Source organism: Mytilus galloprovincialis, chromosome 9, assembly GCF_965363235.1.
Source record: "Mytilus galloprovincialis chromosome 9, xbMytGall1.hap1.1, whole genome shotgun sequence".
Classification (NCBI taxonomy): domain Eukaryota; kingdom Metazoa; phylum Mollusca; class Bivalvia; order Mytilida; family Mytilidae; genus Mytilus; species Mytilus galloprovincialis.
Genome location: NC_134846.1, coordinates 90,080,319 through 90,101,852, shown reverse-complemented (window position 1 = coordinate 90,101,852; position 21,534 = coordinate 90,080,319). Strand labels below are relative to the sequence as shown.

The 21,534-nt window shown below is 33.0% G+C and overlaps 2 protein-coding genes across 2 annotated transcripts; one reads left to right on the top strand and one right to left on the bottom strand.

Annotated features, from left to right (window-relative positions):
• Positions 1 to 981: 981 nt before the first annotated feature.
• LOC143046314 (outer membrane lipoprotein Blc-like) lies at positions 982 to 3,660 on the bottom strand. The gene is made up of 3 exons (XM_076219417.1): positions 3,413 to 3,660; positions 2,107 to 2,268; positions 982 to 1,414 (listed from the first exon to the last, which is right to left on the bottom strand). The coding sequence occupies exons 1-3, from the start codon at positions 3,609 to 3,611 to the stop codon at positions 1,173 to 1,175; spliced, it is 603 nt and encodes a 200-aa protein (XP_076075532.1). The 5' UTR covers positions 3,612 to 3,660; the 3' UTR covers positions 982 to 1,172.
• On the top strand, positions 3,455 to 16,618 carry LOC143046312 (D-erythrulose reductase-like). The gene is made up of 8 exons (XM_076219415.1): positions 3,455 to 3,591; positions 5,738 to 5,825; positions 7,900 to 7,997; positions 8,865 to 9,019; positions 9,710 to 9,752; positions 10,632 to 10,796; positions 13,404 to 13,512; positions 15,531 to 16,618. Exons 2-8 carry the CDS (start codon positions 5,774 to 5,776, stop codon positions 15,632 to 15,634), a joined length of 726 nt encoding a protein of 241 aa, XP_076075530.1. The 5' UTR covers positions 3,455 to 3,591; positions 5,738 to 5,773; the 3' UTR covers positions 15,635 to 16,618.
• Positions 16,619 to 21,534: the final 4,916 nt, after the last annotated feature.

Sequence of the window (21,534 nt, the reverse complement as noted above, 5' to 3'; positions counted from 1 at the left end):
TTTTATTTAACTTTGTCTGAAACATACATTCAGTAATCATCTGTAGAGCAAGCAGATTCTTTAAGTCTGTATCATATCTTGACTTACAACTAGAAATTGACAATGAGGGTCGGTTGAAAACAAAACTTTACGACAAAGAGATGATTTCAGGTACCCAATTGTGAACTTTCAATTTCTAAGTAGTAGCATTCAAGCAGCGCCTGCATATGAAATATATATCTGCCAATTGATACGATATTTTATTATTTTTCCTATCATGATTTCCTTGATAGGGGTTGCTACACACGTAGAAGCTATTAAAACAAATGGTGAAGTTGAAATCTGCTGTTCGTTTATTTTATGGACGCCATCATGAGTTGGTTGACCGTTATGGAATATCCGTTTCAAGGATCATGATATCGGATATGTCCCTTACGTCATAACTGCAATCCTGTTCCATTTTCACGAATGTGACCTACCGAATTAGACTATTTACCGGGTTGTAATAACATGAGCAACACGAGGGGTGCCTTATGTAGGGCAAAGTATCTTCTAGAGCACCTGAGATAATCCCCAGTTTCTGGTGGGGTTTGTATTGCTTAGTCTTTAGTTTTCCAAGTTTTGGTCTGTTCTATAATTTGTCCGTTTGTCTTTTTCTTTTTTAGCCATGGCGTTGTCAGTTTATTTTCTGTCTAGTGAGTTTGAATGTCCCTGTGGTATCTTTCGCCCCTCTTTTATCAGACACTAAGCAGTTCTTTAACCATAGTTCATGCATGGTATGATTTTCTAGTGTAAATGTCTGTCTAGCAGTTTCTGTATGACATTGGACTTTTGTTTTGTTTATTGCTCAATGTTAAATTTGTGTGGTTTGGTCTGGTTCTTGGATACTTTAAATAATATGACCACTATATCTGGTGTATGTAGTAATGGTAAGGTGTACATGTCTGACTGGTATGTTTCATCTTCACCTAATTTTTGATCAAGTATAAAATAGAATTAAAATATAAAAAATATTATTTATTACACTTATACTGAAGAGTTGATCTTGATCAGAAATGATTTCATCACCACAAAATCTGTAAAGCCGCAAATAAACATTAAGCTTTGATACATGTAAGCATTATAGTTTATAACCGCGAGTCATTTGCTGGCTCAACACATATGTGAAGTATGATGATAATTGTGAAATTGTTCTAGACGTGATCACTATTATAGGTACAGTCCGCCCCATGGTAAGTACTAATAGGTTTGTTTATAATGGAAGTAAATCCTTCACTTTTCAGAAACTGCATAACCTCTGCCTCATAATCTCGTTTGAAGACGACGGGGTCACGTGCTAGAACAAATAAAGTGGCCTTCAAATTGTCAGACACTAGAGCGTATTGATATTTGTTGTCTGGTCCAAACGTTGCAGGTCCAAGTTTCATCACCCAGTCTGAAACAAGTGCAACAGTTTAGTTTTAATTAAATGATAATATAAAAAAGATGCACATGTCGAGTCCCGTATTGTATCGAATAAGAAATTGGTGATTCACTGAAAATTACTTAAGGAAGCTTTTGGAATTTTGGTAAGATTTTCGGAATCCTCTGGTTTTATCCATTTGAATGCCTGAACAAAATTTGCCCGGTGACCCCCATTTTTCTTTTTATAATTCTTTTACACGTATTATGATAAGCTGTCTGTTAAAGTCTTATAAAATTTTAATTACTTTTTAATAATTTTTGAGGACTTAAACTTGTCAATGATTATGCTATGAAAAGTCAAGAGAGGACCTATATATTTTTTTTGCTCTTTTGATTCCTTTATTAATCCCATATCAATATATGCTAGTGTTTTGAAAAGTTAATTACTTTGAAACTGAGAAGCCAGCTCCCTTAATGTTCTTGTGCCACCTCTCTGCAAATTATCACAAATCAAAATACGGGTTTTATCTATTGTTGAGCAGTTTAGTGACCAATTGTTGGTCTGAAGGATAGTTCATAGACAATGATTTATCTACGTGCAAATATTTGTCAAATCACGAATGAAGATAAGAAGTGGTATTGCTTCAACGGAAACATTGAATATGGACATTTTAAAGCAGAACAATCATAATAGCTGCAGTTGTTATTATATATTCTACTTACAAGGTGCATTAAATCCTACTGTTTCTAGATGGACGGTTAATTTTCCGACATCTTTGGTGGGTGTAGCATATCCATGTATAACTTTCAGGTCTCCCTTAGCTTCACTGAGTCTCTCAGAGTTAAGGACATTAATATGTCCACTTCCATCTGTTGACATTGTATCTGAAGAAACATAAATACAATGTGTAGGCTACTTTTACATGTATGAAAAAATTAAAAGTGTGATCAAAAATTTGTATTAATTCGAATTTTGAGCCACTGACGCCGATAGGAGCATAGATCTTTTTTTGGGTGATTTGGATTGTTATATACAGTACTTTCCTGTATCAGTTTAATGAAGGTAATAATAACTGTATTTTATATGTTACGGTTTTACTACAAGCCCCCTTCACTTCTCAAGAATAAATAAACATTCTTTTTATGACATACCGAGGGATAGGTGTGTCTGGATTAGAAACCCGAATACCGGACATGCTCAACATACAAAAATAAAGTTTGAATATTTAAGAACTCACTTTTGGGGGGCAATCAAGAAGGAGGGAAAGTTAGGATCCCCCCGTTTGTTTTTTTAGATCAATGCCTTAGAAAAGAGACATATGACTAGGATAAAAAATTTACCTCAAATCAAAGGAGTATTCAAAGTGTTTTTTTTTAATTGAAAATAGGTGTGTCTGGATTAGAAACACTTATACCGGACACGCTCAACATACAAAAATAAAGTTTGAATATTTAAGAACTCACTTTTGGGGGGCAATCAAGAAGGATGGAAAGTTAGGATCCCCCCTTTTGTTTTTTAGATCAATGCCTTAGAAAAGAGACATATGTCTAGGATAAAAAATTTACCTCAAATCAAAGGAGTATTCAAAGTGTTTTTTTTTTTAATTGAAAATAGATGCTTAATATTTTTCCGCTATTTGAATTTACTTTATGTGGTTTTTTTTATATCCTAAACAAACTTGTAGTGAACACTTTAAGTTATTTCTTGTGTACATGTTATTTTAAAAATAATCAATTTCTATTGTTATGAATAACAATGAACAATATGTTTAGGATGTAGACATGGTAGAAGCAGTGGTTTCCAGAAACGCTGCACGTAACACCCTGCGGTAAAAAAAACCATTGTTATTCAAAACAATAGATCTATTCAATGTTTCAGAAAAAGTATAACAATAGAACTTGGGATTAATGTATTTTCAAAACGGATATAAATTCTTATAAGATTAAATTTTTGACGGAAATATTTTTTTTTCCATTTTAAACAAAAGAAAAGGCTTAATAAACAACAATTAACTAAAATAAAACTTACAATCCGCAGTTACACACACGGCTTTTCTTTCGAATGTAGCATAAACAGATTGGCTAGCGTACATTTGGAACCATCTTCCTAAATATTTGTTCACGTCCAGTTGTGTCACCGTAGTTACTGCAGAGCCTAATCCAAACGAACCCAGCAGGAAACCTGACACTACAGGCAATAACACAGTTGTAAGTAGAATGGTATACATTTTGTTCTGTGTGGGTCTTGTATAACAGTTTGGTTTTATAGTATTGGTTGTGTAATAACTGGACGGGTCATGTCACCTGACACGAGTCTTTAACAGGTCTTTGACAACGTGATGATAAGAATTGTAAACTTACATAAATGTTTGGAAAATTGTGAAATACAATAATAGTAAGATGTCATTACAGTTAGCGAAAACGATCAGCTATAGAAATATACGAGTTTTGATAATATCAGAGGATGTTCGTGTTTTTACACATTTATTTATTCCCTTTTCTGCCAAACCGTTGCCGGCTGGTTTTATGCAATAAATTAATCAGAAAGGTAAGAAATGGAATGCAGCATTTACTCGATCCACACCCATGATTATAAGGCAGACTGAAATTAAATAAATAAGCTTTCGTTGGGTTAAATCAATATCACTCTTATCAATTATATGGTCTCCTGTTTAAAAAAAACTTGTATTTGGCACAACTTTTTTGAAGTTTAGGTCCTCAATGCTCTTCAACTTTGTACTTTGGCTTTATAACTATTTTGATCTGAGCGTCACTGATGAGTCTCATGTATACGAAACACTCGTCTGGTTTATTAAAATATAAATCATGGTACCTTTGATAACCTTTTATGAAGTTAAACAGCCGATAAACGAAAAACGGCATCGTTCTTAACTTGTGACATGTATAAAAGGCATGTTTTGAACATGTCTATCAATGCATTATTTTAAGATTGAGATGTGATTAAATGGACAGAATGGTTTTAATTGTTAGTGAAATAAAATGATATTTAAATTAAAGTCAGTTTTCAAATGCCTTTTTTACCTAGAGCGTTGCAAAAAGTAATATCACAAAAATACCAAACTCTGAGAAAAATTGAAAACGGAAAGTCCCTAATTAATGGCAAAATCAAAAACTCAAACACACGAAACGAATGGACAATAACAGTCTGATATGATTTGATATGCTTCACATGATTTGTTCTTAAAGTTATAGATTTCGTTATACTTGAAACTTAAAAAAATATAATTTATTTTAGATTGTTTATTTAAATTTGTTTATTTGTTAGTTCAAATACCGGTACATGTCATTAATCGAATTATAGAAGGATAAGACAAGACCAAGATATATAAATAGTACGTGCAAACACCATTCAATCATAAAAAAACGAGTGCATGTGAGAAACTCGAAGTTCATCACTGACCTTGTGGAGTACTGGAAAATCGGAATAAATCAGGCACCCCTATTAAACTCAACGTAGATACCAGGATTGAGATTTTGTATTTGAGTCAGACAATCGTTTCGTCTACAAAAGACTCATCAGTGAGGCTCAAATCAAAAAAGGTTAAAAAGACCAAATAAAGTACGAATGTAAATAGTGTTGAGTTTCAGAGATTCAGTGGATGACTAGCCCTTTCAATAGCTTTTCAACATATATATATTCATTTACTATTATTGAAGTAATACATATATCAATTGGAAGTGTCAAAACAATAGTTATCAAAGGTACCAGGATTATAAAATTGGCCTAAGACGGTCTTACTAATATATCATACCATAGTATTCCAAAGGCTGGATTTAATGGATGTAAAGAAGGTCACATTCTAGTTCATCGAAAAGTGTGTCAATACACCCACATCAATTGACCCAAGGTGAATAACAATAAAACTCGAGAGTAACCGATTACACGACCTTTGTCAAAAGACTCGGTTGAATTCACACTATTGCCACTTGAATAATCTAATGAATAACGACATCTGCATTCTGTAGGTTAAAGTGAAGTTCCCCAAATCTTGAAGAAGCTTCTACTTTATCCCAAAACGCTATCGATTGTACATTAGGCTAAATTGTTTTTACACTTCCTATTTATATATATATATTACTTCAATAACAGTTAATGTGGTTTAAATTCAATAAACTTTTTAAACGCTTCAGCGAATGTATTTTGTATTAGTGTTTGTTTTCTGTTGACCATATTTCTGTGATTGTATATATATGTAAGTATATGAATATTTATTATTCTACTTGTTATTAAATCGTAAGACAATAAAGCATACATTTATTCAACCCTATATGTAGATAAAAGTGATAAGTTGCCTTGAACAGACAGTGTGTTGATGTCATCTCTTTCTTGTAGTTAAAAAAGTGTGAAACAGTACATTAATACTAGAAAATGGCGATGCAATTTGATGGGAAGAGAGCTCTCGTTACCGGTGCTGGAAAAGGTAAGTGTATTTGGATTTGTATTGATGGTGCTATAAATCAGAAAAAAAATAGGTGTAAAGTAATACAATGTAATAATTATATATTATGTTCTTGTTCGTCAACTCAAACGAACATAAAATATTTATAAATAGAAAACCAAACACTATTTGGGATATCAGCTCGACTGAACAGTACAGTTAAGCATTTTTATTCATTTTATTTACAATATATGAATATTTGTCTGCACGCCCGTAGCTGCTGCTTCAACATATCATTTTTCAATTATACACAATCTACAAAAAAAACATCTTTGTTAACAATCTTTTCAAGCATGTTTAATCTTAAAAATCATCCCCATCAATCATAAGCATGAATACATCAATTTGAAGTATTGACAAAATAAAAAGTGGGTGGGTGGGTGGTTGGCTTCATGTAAATGACCAGACTGAACTGTCCGAAATGCAAGCGAATCACACATAATTACACACAGATTTACCGTTACAATTTTTCCCGCTTATATTAGCTCGTGAAATACTCATTACTCTAGAGTATACCTTAAACCGGTATATCTATTTATGCGACAAATGTCATAACAAATACACGCGATTTTTATAACATTGATCGATAAATACATCAGGTTTCTCCTAACAAATATATTTGCTGTATCATCAATTTATGTCCGCTGCTGTTTTAGTGGTTTTTAATAGATATTTGGAATGGGGATCGGGTAGGGCTAAACCGATTGCATGTTAAGGTCATCGTATTTTTTGGAATAATGAACAACACTCAACCTGACAGAATGAGCTTACAGCTCTATCCCGCCATGCTAAACACACAGCCTGATTTATGAACAAAATAAGGAGATAAACAAATTTAGATATATATATAAAACCACAATCGCTAAATTTCAGACTCCTGACTTGGAATATGCAAAGACAATGTGGCGGAGATAATCATACATGCGACTGCTCAATCATCAACCGAATCCGGAACAGTGGTAAAGTTGATGTGTTTCCCTCGGTTTTAGTTTGTAACCCGGTTTATGACTTTTTGAACAGTGGTATACTACTGTTGCCTTTGTGTATCATAACACAATCGTAGAAAAAACTGTAAAACGATGTTGAAAATAGTTTGACTCATAAGAAAAAAAAGCTTACTATAGACAAAAGACACAAAATACCAAGCTAAAAGAGCTCGCAGCTCGAAGCTAGTTTAAATCCAACAAAAACTGATACACAAATCGTGTTTTCTGTACTAAAGTATTTCTCCGGCAAATGAAATAGTTTTAAAGTCGCCATAAACAGTTTTTAGACTTGCGTAGACGAAAAGCGCGTCTGGCGTACTAAATTATAAGCCTGGTACCTTTGATAACTTTTTTTTGACATTTCATGACCTTTTTCAATGCCAAATATAATTATCACAAGTGTTCATAACTATAGGAATGCATATGTAGTTATGTTATGATTTATTTATAATTAATGATAATACCGAAGCACTATTCAAAGAGCGTATACCAGTATTAAATGTTAACGTATTAGTCAAATTTAATCAAATGATCGATACGTTTACATACTACTCGTCAACTCCAAAAATAGAATCAAAGAGGTAAGGAATGACGAAATTATGAATATTTTACCCAAAAAGTGGAACCAAATCTAAGATCGATGACACTGATATGTCTTTACCTCTCGGTATAATCTATGTAAAGCATTGAACAAATTCTAGGATTTTAAGTTAACGAATCGAGATGACGTTTGAATATATGTGATATTACGATACAGTATAATATGTTGTATTTTATCATTTTTTTTAACATGACACCTGATTTTTTAGTTGCATGCTAGGATAAACTCATTTAATACAACATATTATACTGTATCGTAATATCACATATATTCAAACGTCATCTCGATTCGTTAACTTAAAATCCTAGAATTTATATTGCAGTACAATTTCATCTGTTTTTGAACCGAAATTATATTTAAGTTCATACTGAAGTCTTAAGAAGTTTCAAACATCAGATTTAAAATTTATGAACACAATTTTAATTTCGTTTCAAAAACAGATGAAATTGTACTGCAATATAAATTTTAGGATTTGGTCGAGCTATTGCGAAAAAGTTAGCAGAATGTGGAGCAGAAACATTTGCACTTAGTAGAACACAGGCTGATTTGGATAGTTTAAAATTGGAGGTAAATATATAGATTAAACGGCAGATAATTAAAAATAGAACTAGACGTAACTTAATGTTAACATATGATGTATACGAGTACATTTTCAGGAAGTATTTGTTTTTATACTTAAATAATAGAAATATCTCAATACCTCATATACAAATAAGTTCATCTTTTTTATTATTTGTTGGGAATAAGAAATGCAATCAACAGCTAACAAACATCTTGCATACCGTAAAACAGGTAAAATCAATTGAATAAGAAAAGAAAAGGGAAATTGGGGTTATTTCTTAGCAATTGGTATAGGAGCAGTTGTGTATTGTATTTCTGCTACGTAATGTTGTCATTTTTGCGGTATTTGTAACTTTGTCATAAAAGCGGGAATTTTGGCTAGACATAAAACCAGGTTCAACCCACATTTTTTTCTCAAAATGTCCTGAACTTAGTCAGGAATATGGAAGTTGTAAAATAGTCCGTCCCTATATATGTTTGCGCTTGGTTTTGTTGTAGTTCAGTTTAGTCTGTTGTTGCGTTAGCTTTCTCTTACAGTTGATGTGTGTCATTCAGTTTTGGTATGTGACCCGGATTTGTTTTAGAATTATAACTATTGAACAGCGGTCTGCTACTGTTGCCTTTAATAAGGTACAAAACATCAACGTCATTAACATGAACCCAAAAGATTAGGATAAATCAAGAGATGAAGTCAGTAAGATCAGCCACATATACCTAATGTTTTATAATACTGGTGTTAACTGTTTTAGGTGTCACATAACATATCAACATTATTAACGTAGTCTTACAAGACTGGAATGAAACCAGATATGAAGTCAGTAAGATCGGTCACATATATCTACTCGCTCATGGTACTGGTGTTTTCTGTTTTAGGTACCAACTATCAACATACTTAATGTAGACCTACTAGACTGGGATAAAACAAGAGAGGAGGTCAGTAAGATCGGACACATAGACCTACTGGTCAACAATGCTGGTGTATCTAAGAAGTCATCATTCATCAATACTCCAAAAGAAAACATTGACATGTAAGATATCAAACATGAATGACGTTTAAAGAATAAATAAATTTTGTATTACATTTAAGAAGTCATTTCTTATAATTTAATTCTAAATTCCATTTTAAACCGTAGAAAACCATGAAAAAACGTTGACGACGTCACGGTCACATGACAAAATTATGTCTATGGGTTGATAACAAAATAACGTCAGCCAATCAGAAGAAGCCTTACTTCCAAAATTAAATTATTGTAATATCAATGTAATTGTTACATGATGTGTAATACATTGTAGGTCTTTAATTCAATCGGTTCACGAGGAGTAGACGTATTTCTAAACCTTATATTTATTCAATGATGGCATCTGAACTTTTTGATACGCCATTTACTTTTGGGTATTTGCAAGTTTGAAACAAGACATAATGTTTCTTTAATTACTGTTGCTTTCATGTTATATACAAATAGTTGAGAAGATATAAGATATATTTTTTTTCTTTTTAGTTAGTATTCGTATACATTTTGAATTGTATTTCGAAATAAAAATTATGTTTCCCTGGATCAGGATTACTTGATCACAAATGTACCAATCCTTTCATACTATCAGTAGTTAATCAATAAATCATTTATTGTTTATTTTTAGTCGTACTATTTGCCCAGTATAAACTAAATCCCATTGATGCTTTATAATATGTGATCTTACTTTTCTTATTTCGATTACAGGATGTTTGACGTCAACTTTAAAGGAACTTTCAACGTGTCTCAGGTAAAGTTTTATTTTAAATTTTTATTATTTATAACTGCTAATTTACAATATAATATACACAAATATAATAGCAACATATAATAAATAAATCTATTGGTATTATCTTATCAATATAACTTTCTTTTTGCGTCTTTTTGAGAGAGAGAGAGAGAGAGAGAGAGAGAGAGAGAGAGAGAGAGAGTTTTTTTTATAGTAAGAAAAAGGAGTATTTCCTGCATTGCCTTTTGATATTTTTGCAATGTTTCCAAACAAAAAAACTTCTTTTGTAAAAAGAACACTAATTCCGTTGTTCAGAAACCAATTTTCCATCTGTTCTAATGATAATTAGGTATGTTCATATTACCAAAATAAATGGTCTAATGTTTCAATCTCTCTTTTACAAAATGTACAATTTGGATTATCATAAATCTTAATTTTTATGAAGCAATTTATTTGTAGCTAAGATTCGATGATTGACTATAATGTAGCCACTGTAACTTAGTATTATTTGTGACAACAAATGGCATTTTATAAAAAAAAACAAAAAACAATGAAATGAGGTCTCGTGGCTTGGATATTTTGTAGACCAGCATGGGACTTACAACGGATTAATATGATTAGTTTAACTAAAGAAATCATTTATTTAACTGATACGATTTGTAACATCAGGACTGATATATATTACAAATATAGAGTTTGTTAATAAACTGTGCCACAAATTAAAACAGGTAGAATGTACTTAGTTTGTCATCATGGAAGTTTGCATACAACTTTTTGTTACTAATAAAAATTATGAAGACATCACAAATCAAACTATCCAATGAAAAGGTTAACACAGATTTTACGATATAATGTTTGAAAGCAGACGATTTTTTTATATGGAATATTTTGATTATTTAGGTTATTGCTAAGAAAATGATAGACAGTGGAAAAGGTGGAAGTATAGTTAACTTGTCCAGTACCATGTCTGAAAAAGCTTTAGCTAATGGATGTGTCTATTCTACAACAAAATCAGCTGTTGATATGTTAACTAAATGTATGGCATTAGAACTAGGACCTCATAATGTAGGTATAGCTCATTTGAATTTTGGATCCGCAATGCTCTTCAACTTTGTAATTGTTTGGCTTAATAAATATTTTGATATGAGCGTCACTGATGAGTCTTATGTAGACGAAACGCGCGTCTGGCGTACTAAATTATAATCCTGGTACCTTTGATAACTATTTACACCACTCGGTCGATGCCACTGCTGGTGGACGTTTCGTCCACGAGGGTATCACAAGCCCAGTATTCAACACCACTTCGGTGTTGACATGAATATCAATAATGTGGTCATTTTTTTTTTTTATAAATTTCCTATTAACAAAAGTTTAAATTTTTCGAAAAACTAAGGATTTTCTAATTTCAGACATAGATTTTCTTCGCTGTATTTGGCACAACTTTTTGGAATTTTGGATCCTCAATGCTCTTCAAATTTGTAATTGTTTGGCTTTATAAATATTTTGATATGAGCGTCACTGATGAGTCTTATGTAGACGAAACGCGCGTCTGGCGCACTAAATTATAATCCTGGTACCTTTGATAACTATTTACACCACTGGGTCGATGCCACTGCTGGTGGACTTTTCGTCCCCGAGGGTATCACCAGCCCAGTAGTCAACACCACTTCGGTGTTGACATGAATATCAATAATGTGGTCATTTTTTTTTTTATAAATTTCCTGTTAACAAAAGTTTAAATTTTTCGAAAAAACTAAGGATTTTCTAATTTCAGGCATAGATTTCCTTAGCCGTATTTGGCACAACTTTTTTGGAATGTTGGATCCTCAATGCTCTTCAACTTTGTAATTGTTTGGCTTTATAAATATTTTGATATGAGCGTCACTGATGAGTCTTATGTAGACGAAACGCGCGTCTGGCGTACTAAATTATAATCCTGGTACCTTTGATAACTAATTATACTGATGAATAATTCATTCAAAAACCTACTGAAATGGTTATTAATCGAAGTCCTCACGCATGGACTTTGTTTGATTAGTTTTATATAATATGTTTTTGCCATTTAATACCAAGGAAATGCATTCCATTCTGAAACATCTGAGCTCAATTGGGTTTTGGTGTAGAAATGTGTTGCATAATCTTGAGTCTGGAAAATAGTGTGTACAACATGTTGTTCCTATTTCTTTTTGGTCATGGTGTTATCTGTGTTTTGTTTGGGAAATATTGTTGGTCGTCTTATTTCATTTTGTTCAAATCTGTGTAGTGTTTGTTGGAATAAAAATCGAGTTATTTCCTTTTGTTTATGTTGTTATTTGTGTAGTGTTGTGTGAATTATCATTGAATATCATTTGTCTTATTTTCTTTGTATTGTCAAAGTGTTATCTGTGTAGTGAAATGTTTCCTCATATTTCCTTTTTACTTTAGTGTTACCTTTTTTATTATTTTTTTTTTTTTGTAAAAATGTATGTTATGTAAGCTGTATTGCTTTAGAATACTAGTAAAGTATTATTATTATTCTTTGACTCACGATTTTATTTTCCATTGGTATGAGTCTTGTGTAGCCGAAACGCGCGTCTGGCGTCTTTAATTATAAGCCTTGGTACCTTTGATACTATTAACACCGGTGGGTGGATGCCACTGCTGGTGGATGTTTCGTCCCCGAGGATACCAACAGCCTCGTAGTCAACATTCGGTGTTGACATAAATATCAATAATATATATATATATAAAGAAGATGTGGTATGATTGCCAACTCTCCACAATAGACCAAAATGACACAGAAATTAACAAATATAGGTAACCGTTCGGCCTACAATAATGAGTAAATCCAATTCCGCATGGTCAGCTAACAAAGACCCGAAATTACAATGTAAAACATTTCTAACGAGAAAATTAACAGCCTTATCGATGTACGAAAAATAAACGAAAAACAAAAATGAAACACATAAACAAACGACAACCATTGAATTACAGGCTACTGACTTGGGACAGGTACATACATTCATACATATTTGGCGGGGTTAAACATGTTATTGGGATCCGAACCCTCTCCTAACCTGGGACAGTGGTATAACAGTACAACATGAGAACGAACTATAAAATTCAATTAAAAAAAAGCTTTACTCATCAGATGGACAAAAAAACAAGTGGACGTGGCCGGTTACTTGTACATTCCAACAACAAACCAAAACACACTAGGTACAGATCTGAGAGTACTCGCAGTTAACTGACAGCTAACTATGGTAATTTTAATAAATTTCCTGTTTACAAAAGTATGAATTTGTCGAAATTCTAAGGATTTTCTTATCCCAGGCATTATTTACCTTAGCCGTAATTGGCACAACGTTTTGGGATTTTTTGTCCTCAATGCTCCTCAACTTTATATTTATTTTGACCTGAGCGTCACTGATGATTCTTTTGTAGATGAAACGCGTGTGTGGCGTATTAATTAAATTATAAGCCTGGTACCTTTGATACCTATTTGTAACGTCTCTCCTTTCAAATAACAAAATGTATTCATATAAAATAGTATGTATATTGTCTGACCCTGTTTTCAGCCACTGGAAAAAATACTGTTTTTTTAAATAAGCAAGTTATGATTTGTAGTAAGCGGCAGATTCTTGCATATTTTAAATTTTTTGTTATGATGTATTATTTTGTTTGATACTTTAGATTAGAGTGAATGCAATTAATCCTACTGTGGTGTGGACGGATTTGACATTGCAATACAAGGACGAGTTAATGCCACTGCTTGCATTGACACCAATGGGAAGATTTCCAGGTAAAAATAAATACGATCAATCCCACTATGGTGTGGACGAAACGTACAAGACAACAAGATATGTCATTCAGTTTCTAGTAAATATTTATCATAAAAGACATCATCATGAGACGGAGTCTGTTTTGTTGAAACAATGTTATGTGTTTTGACGGCAGAACCATTTTGTTGATTTCATCAATAATCAAAATCCAAACCGCGAAGTAGGTCCGATATTAAACCGGCCATATTTACTTAAAAAATGAAGAAAGAAAAACGGGAACCAAATGCATCTTCTGACTTGCTGACTTCTGTATATACCGACACATTAAGAATAGGTTGGGGCTCAATCCTAACCTAACATAGAACAATGATGTAACAAACACCGATTTACCCACAGTTACGGAAAGCTAGTTTAAACCCAACTACACCTAACAAACAAATTATAATTCCACGATTAAATTACAAATATGTACGCACTCAAAGGAATAATGTAAACATGTCACAAAGCGAGAAAAAAAAACATTATGTACCCAAAATCATCGCACCTAAAATCGAATCACTGGCTACTCGTCCACATTTTCTGTTTTGACGTAATTAAGAAATAATTGATGCAAGGTATACTTTATTGTAGTTTGAACATGGGTAGGCATTATATTCGTGATTATATTTGCCCGAGCGATAGTGGGGCTAAAATAACACGAATATAATGCGTGACCATGTTAAAACTACAATAAAGTATAGGTTGCATAAATTATTTCGATTCTGATAAGAACAATTCAGGTAATTGCTATGTCCGATCTGTATAAGTGTAGAGCTTTGTGTAGGCTCTTTCATGATTTTCCCTTTTTTGTGTGTAAAGAAGAAAACGGCGAGCACTGTGAATTTTCAATAGGAGGAGTTTTGAACAGCCTGCATGAAAGGTTGTCGTATCTAGGTCAATACATGTATGTCAATTTCGGAAGGCAACACATAACAGTCATAATAAATGAATTAGTAACAACATGTGCATCATTCAAGAGATATATATCAAGAAATATATCAAGTGCATACTAATTTGATAATATTCATTATTCTGCAGTGGTTAATATACGCATGTGCAAACAAGTTTTATTTGATTTAGAGCATGGGTTTATTCACAAAGCGAAAGAAGCACGTCATATTAGAAAAATAAAGGCAACAGTAGTATACCGCTGTTCAAAGTTCATAAATCGATAGAGAAAAAAACAAATCTTGATTACAAACTAAAACTGAGGGAAACGTATCAAATATAAGAGAACTACGACATAACAGAGACACAACACCGAAATGTAACACACACAGAAACGAACTATAATGTAACAATGGCCATTTTTCAGACTTGGTACAGGGCATTTTATGAAAAAAATGGTGGGTTGATCCTGGTTTGTGGCATGCCAAACCTCCCGCTTTAATGGCAGTGTTAATTATAACATTAAAATGACAACATTACACAACATTACAAGACAGGGTTACAATAACTAAACAAATAAATGTGAGAAAATATAGGCCAGAGAAACAAACGAATAATAGCCATCAAAAGGTAACAGGTCAACAAATATTTTTATACGCCAGACGTGCGCTACGTCCACACAAAACTATGCTCAGATGTAAAAAGTTTGAAAGCCATAACAACTACAAAGTTGAAGATCGCCAAAAAATTGTGAGGCCAGGGTTATCCGCTTGGGACAAAAACATCATTATTATCAAGAATAATACATAGTGTTGCAAACAGTAAATTTTATAAAATGACTATATAATAGATATACATGATTAAACTGAAGTGGTGACTAGCTATAGAATAAAAAAGAATACATTACAGAATCACAGCCCTGTTAGTCATAGTCAATGCAACGACCAAAGTGACGTCACATGTAAATTTCTAAACGTGTTCCAAAAATTAAGAAAGAATTTGGAGGAAATTCAAGATTAGATTTGCATGCTTATTTAACTTATATTAATAACAGTGAAAATTATACTACTAATTAATACTTAATTGTACTAGTAGAAAAACTATTTTTCAGAGATAGAAGACGTAGTTAATGCCGTTGTGTTTTTACTGAGTGACCAGAGTAGAATGATTTCTGGTGAATGTCTCCGACTTGATGGAGGATTAGGTGTACATTGACAAATGATCACGTGTATTCACGTATTAAATAAATGCTTCAAATTAACATGACACATACATAGAACCTGTAATGCCCTAATCTTAATCACAAATAAAATAAAAAACTCCAGTTATTCTGTAATGAGCAATACATGATATGAATAGATACATATATAGGTTGCAATTCTGTAAAGATAGACAATGCAATTTCCTATATGACCTCCTTTTGCGACTAAAACTGTAACACTTTTACTATGAAGTTTAATGAAATATAATATACCAGAACGGAAAGTTTATATTTGCACTACTATTTTATTCAATGTTCAAAATATAGGGCTGTGCGGCATATTTTCAACTTTTTTAAAGAGTTTAAACTTATACTAAAATTCTGTACTACCCATATCTCTATTTTTGGACCTTCTTAAAATTAAAATTTAGGCGCAACCATGTTTTTCTTTACTGGTTACATTCCCAAGTGATGTCTCTATGCGATATAACACAGAGATCATAAATGGGAACCAGTACGTTAACAAACTAACATATCTATGAATATTAATATCTCCACAAAAGAGGCGTGGTTTTAGAAATCAATAATCAATAAAAGCATAATAAACAAATTAAAGACCAGTTGTGCAATATGCTACACATAGACGTCACAAAGCATTCTTAAGTTTGTTTTTATAGTAAAAGAACTATGTTATTTATTTTTTAAATTTTCATCTCTTTTTTATTTTTTCCTATTTGTGCGTTGAAAAGCATCAAATACCGGAACATGTCATTTAGATAATAGGAATTTCACAGATTGACAATACAAGTTAGAACGCTACATATAAAAAAAATAAATGAACTGGTACTATTGATAAACACGGAAACCTTGAACATGTTGAAACTATTGCGCGAAACTAAAATTATATCAGATATTCGATGTTTTCTTGTTTTTATCCTGCTCAACATGTTTTATTCTCAAACTATAAGCAATAAATGAAAAAGTTCGTCCATATGCCTTTTTGTGTTTCTTTGTTACATATATGACGTGGCTCTGTACTTGTACATCCCGTCATTGCGTTATTGTACTATGGTAAATTTGTGTTTGCTTTTAATATTTTAATAGGCTTGGTCTATATGCCATTTTGTGCTTCTTTGTTACATATTTGTTTACGTTTTTAGTGATTAAGATTATAACACAATGTTGATTGCTGTATTTTGGACAGTTTTACCTCTTATGCCTAGTTGTTTTATTCACGCATCGTTGTCAATATAATGGAATTCGATGCTACTTTCATACAAGTGAGAGGTTTCCGCTATAGCAATATCCTTTCAATGTGAAATGCAAAGGTAGAATTTTTTATAAGGAAAAGGTTTAAATCGCAAGAATTTATGTTTAAATTTTCAAATTTAATTTTATACAATAATTCCAAACCTCGCTGGTACTAAAAATAAATATTGATGTCGAAAAATGCGGGAAATACCGACCTTGTTTATCTTCCTTTATTTCCTTCTCGCTGTGATGTAATTTGAGTCCTTTGTTACAATGGTATCGAAATACTCTTAGAACATAAACTTGTAAAAATCTTTAACAGGCTATGGTATTATGTGTTGATACAACTGTAATACTAGGTCAGGTAATAAGGGATTATGTTTGTTTACACTTCCGAAAGACACACAAATACGAAAGATTTGGACACAAAAGATGAAGAGGCAACACTTAGTTAAACAAAGCATCCAGATTATGACCCCAAAAACTGATTTTGATCAATCTGTTATTGATACAATGATTGCCTTGTCCATGAAATTCACATGAAAAACAGAAAAAAGACTGAAAGCAAATGTTATATCTTCTTTGTTTAATTATAACAAATTGGCGGCTACAGACTTCTGACCTTCATGGCAACCAGCCAAAGTAAAAGGAATACTAACACAAAGGTTCCTGGTTCGATTCCCGTTCTGGGATGAAAATTTTAGGGACTGATTATCGACTCTTCCTTGACACCATTTGCGAGTATGGTCTTGAGGATACGATGATAGTCTGTCGGAGGGGACGATAAATGGCTGACCCGTGTTAAGAGAGAGCCAATTCTCTTGCACGTTAAAGGCACCCTTGTAGATTTCGAAAAAGAGTAGGCTAATGCCGCTACAAGGCAGCACCAGCACACTCAAAGTGGAAAGGGATTAATATAAGTAGCAAAACTTGTTTCCCAATGTACTATAATTAAATATGTTTAAACTAAAAGGAATATACATGCATGGTATAGCATAGGAAAAGAAGATCAACATTTACAGAAACAAAACAACAAGGCTGTATACAACTATCAAGTCAATGTGTCTGAAGGTTTTTAGAATGAGCCAACGCCATACCGCAAGCTTTAAATAAGGGCAACAGTAGTATACCGCTGTTCGAAACTCATATATCGATTGAGAAAAAAAAAAAAAACAAATCCGGGTTACAAACTAAAACTGAGTAAAACGCATCAAATTTAAGAGGAGTACTAATGAACACCCCCACACCATCCAATAAAATAAAAAGAAGATAAAGAAAGAAAGAAAAAAGATAATTGGATTCAAAGAAATTAAAGACTTTTTTTTAGTTATTACTGGCTTTGAAATCGCTTGCAGTAACTGTGAGTACTTGTAATTTTTTTTGATTGAGATATACAAGAACCCGGCCAGGTCCACTCTGTTAAATAAATGTATTTCTATTTTATTCCTTATGATGAGTTACATGCAAGCCTTTTTCAACTGGTTTGTATAGTTCGTCCTTTTGTTGTACTGTTACACCACTGGCCGAGGTTAGAGAAGGGTTGGAATTCAACTAACAGGAGCCTGTAATTCAATGGTTGTCATTTGTTTATGTCTTACATAGATATAAGATGTGGTATTACTTCCAATGAGTCAACTCTCCATCTAAGTAACAATTTATAAAAGTAAACGGTCTTCAACACGGAGCATTGGCTCACACCGAACAGCAAGCCATACAGGGCTCCCAAATTTACTAGTGTCAAACCATTCAAACAGGAAAACCAACTGTCTAATCTATATTAAAAAACTCATCATAGATACCAGTATCAAATTAAAACGAGAAACGAGTAACATTTATGAACCATATAAACAGACGACACCCACTGAACATCAGATTTCTGACTTAGGACAAGTGCAAACAATTGCATCGGGATTCAACGTTTTAATGTTTCCAAACCTTCTCCCTTTTCTGAAACAATAGTTTACATCACAACATAGAAAGACACACTATAAAAAATAAAATGGAAAACAACACGTTTAATAATTAATTGCGTCCGAAGCGCTTTTCTGGATTTACCTTAATCCGGAACGCTCAAAGCCAAACATTTGAAATTCGAAGATGGATAAGTAGCGAAAATCGTTGAAGAGCTATATGTCAAAAGTACCTTAAATAAAAGGCCAAAGTCATCTAAAGTCATCTTTGCCTGGGGGAGTTGAAACCTTAGTTTAATAATAATTTCAAAATTTATAAACGGACAATTTAGTAAGTTTGTTAAATCATGTCAGTACCGAAGCACTGACTACTGAGAAGATGCTACCCTCGGGGACTACTAGTCCACCAGCAGAGGTATCGAATATAAGATATCAATTGGAAGGCTTAACTAAATCAAAATACATGTAAACACAATGACTGTTTTGCCGAGTGTGAATTTCCATTGCTATACGACGTGTCTCGGTAATTGTACATCACATTCATGTGCTTAGTCATGAGGTTTCCTTGTGTGTTCAGTTGAATATTGTGATATTTCCTATCGTTTGTAGTTTTAATTATTTATTTTGGTACCTTTCACATTTTTCTTCTTGTAAATATAGTCGATTGAACTCTCATTTACATGGATAAAGTGTTGCGTAAGTCTAAATAATTATGACGTAGTCACAACAATGATTTAAAATAGCATTCGAGATTGTCATAATACTGATAATTACTTTTAACTTGTACGGTGGAAGTACTTGTGAATTTTTTAATTTCGGTCCCTCTAATTGTGTGAATTTCGGGATAATATATGCGCCATGCATGGTTTGTTATGTTCTGTTTGTTGAAAAAGGAGGATGTCCGTTTTTATACTGCGATTTAAATTGTGTAATATACTTTTATATCATATATTTATGTGATTTTCTGTGCTTAGTGTTCTTGGCGGTACTATATTCCTGTCACGTAGCTTGTCATTTTATCGATATATGTTTAACACTGCCATATAAGCGGGAGATTTGGCTAAAACCAGGTTCCATCCGTCATTTTGTTTTAAAATCTAGAATATTGCAGTATGTTGGTGTTTAATTTTTGCTGTACTCTGGTGTTTTCATTCCGTTTTTTCCTCGTATAGTTAAAGTATTTTTCTCTGTTTTAATTTTTAATCTAGATTTGTTTTCTCGCAATCGATTAATGACTATTGAACTGCGGTATTCTACTATTGGATTTTCTGCAATTATCGTATTACTACTATAACTAAGTTTGCGAAAAGTTCTTGAGCTAAATTTATCTTTTTATGACTAAACGATGTGTGTTTTGATGTAAACACTGGTTGTTAATTTTCTGAAGAAAAAAAAACCACACACAGATATTCAGAATATGAATGGAAGCCACCCAATATATGGATTCGTTCACCAATTTCAGTTAAAAACATTGTTATCTGTAAGAAGGTTAAAATTAATTTACGGATTTATTAAGGAGGATATGACACCTCTGTAGACATTCAAAGAGAATACACATCTTAAATAAATACCATGTTTACGGATAACAGATGTAAATTGTCACATTTTATATCATTATACTCTAAGGAATGAATAAATATGATAAAAATACCGAACTTAAAAATAAATTCCATTAAATCAAACAAAGATTAAACTATCCACTATCTACCAACGGACTGTAATAATCCTGACCTGCTTGTTCTAAAGTTCTCCTTGTATATTTATCAAAAAGACATCAGACACAGCATGGCCAAATGTGTTCCGTTATATTCGCATACATTACTTTCCTTAATGGTTATTACAGTGCCTTATTGCGTATCCACTATGGATCAGGACCAGCCTTATTGCGTATCCGCTTATTCTGAGGACCAGCCTAATTGCGTATCTACTAAAGCTCAAAACCAGCCTTATTGCCTATCCGCTAATGCTATGACCAGCCTTATTGTGTATCTACATATGCCCAGGACCAACCTTATTGTGTATCCACTAATGCTCAGGACCAGCCTTATTGCCTATCCGCTAATGCTCAGGACCAGCCTTATTGTGTATCCATTAATGCTCAGGACCAGTCTTATTCTGTATTCATTCATGCTCAGAACCAGCCTTACTGTGTTTACACTTATGCTCATTTCCAACCTTATTGCCTATCCGCTAATGGTCAGTACCAGCCTCATGTTGTATCCACTCATGCTTAGGACCAGTCTTATTGCGTATACACTAATGCTCAGGAGAAGCTTTATTGCCTATCCGCTAATGCTCATGACCAGCCTTATTGTGTATCCATTCATGCTCAGGACCTGCCTTATTGTGTATCCATTTATGCGTAGTACCAGTCTTAATGCTTATCCATTTTTGCGTTGGACCAGCTTTATTGCTTATCCACTTATGCGTAGGACCAGCTTTATTGTGTATCCACTAAGACTCAGGACAAGTTTATTGCATATCCACTAAAGCTCAGAACCAGCTTTATTGCTGGTCTACTAATGCTCAGAACCAGCATTATTGTGTGTCCGCTTATGTTCAATACCAGCATTATTGTGTGTCCGCTTATGTTCAATACCAGCATTATTGTGTGTCCGCTTATGTTCAATACCAGCATTATTGTGTATCCACTTATGTTCAATACCAGCATTATTGTGTATCCACTTATGTTCAATACCAGCATTATTGTGTAACTACTAATGCTCAGGACTAGTATTATTGCGTATCTACTT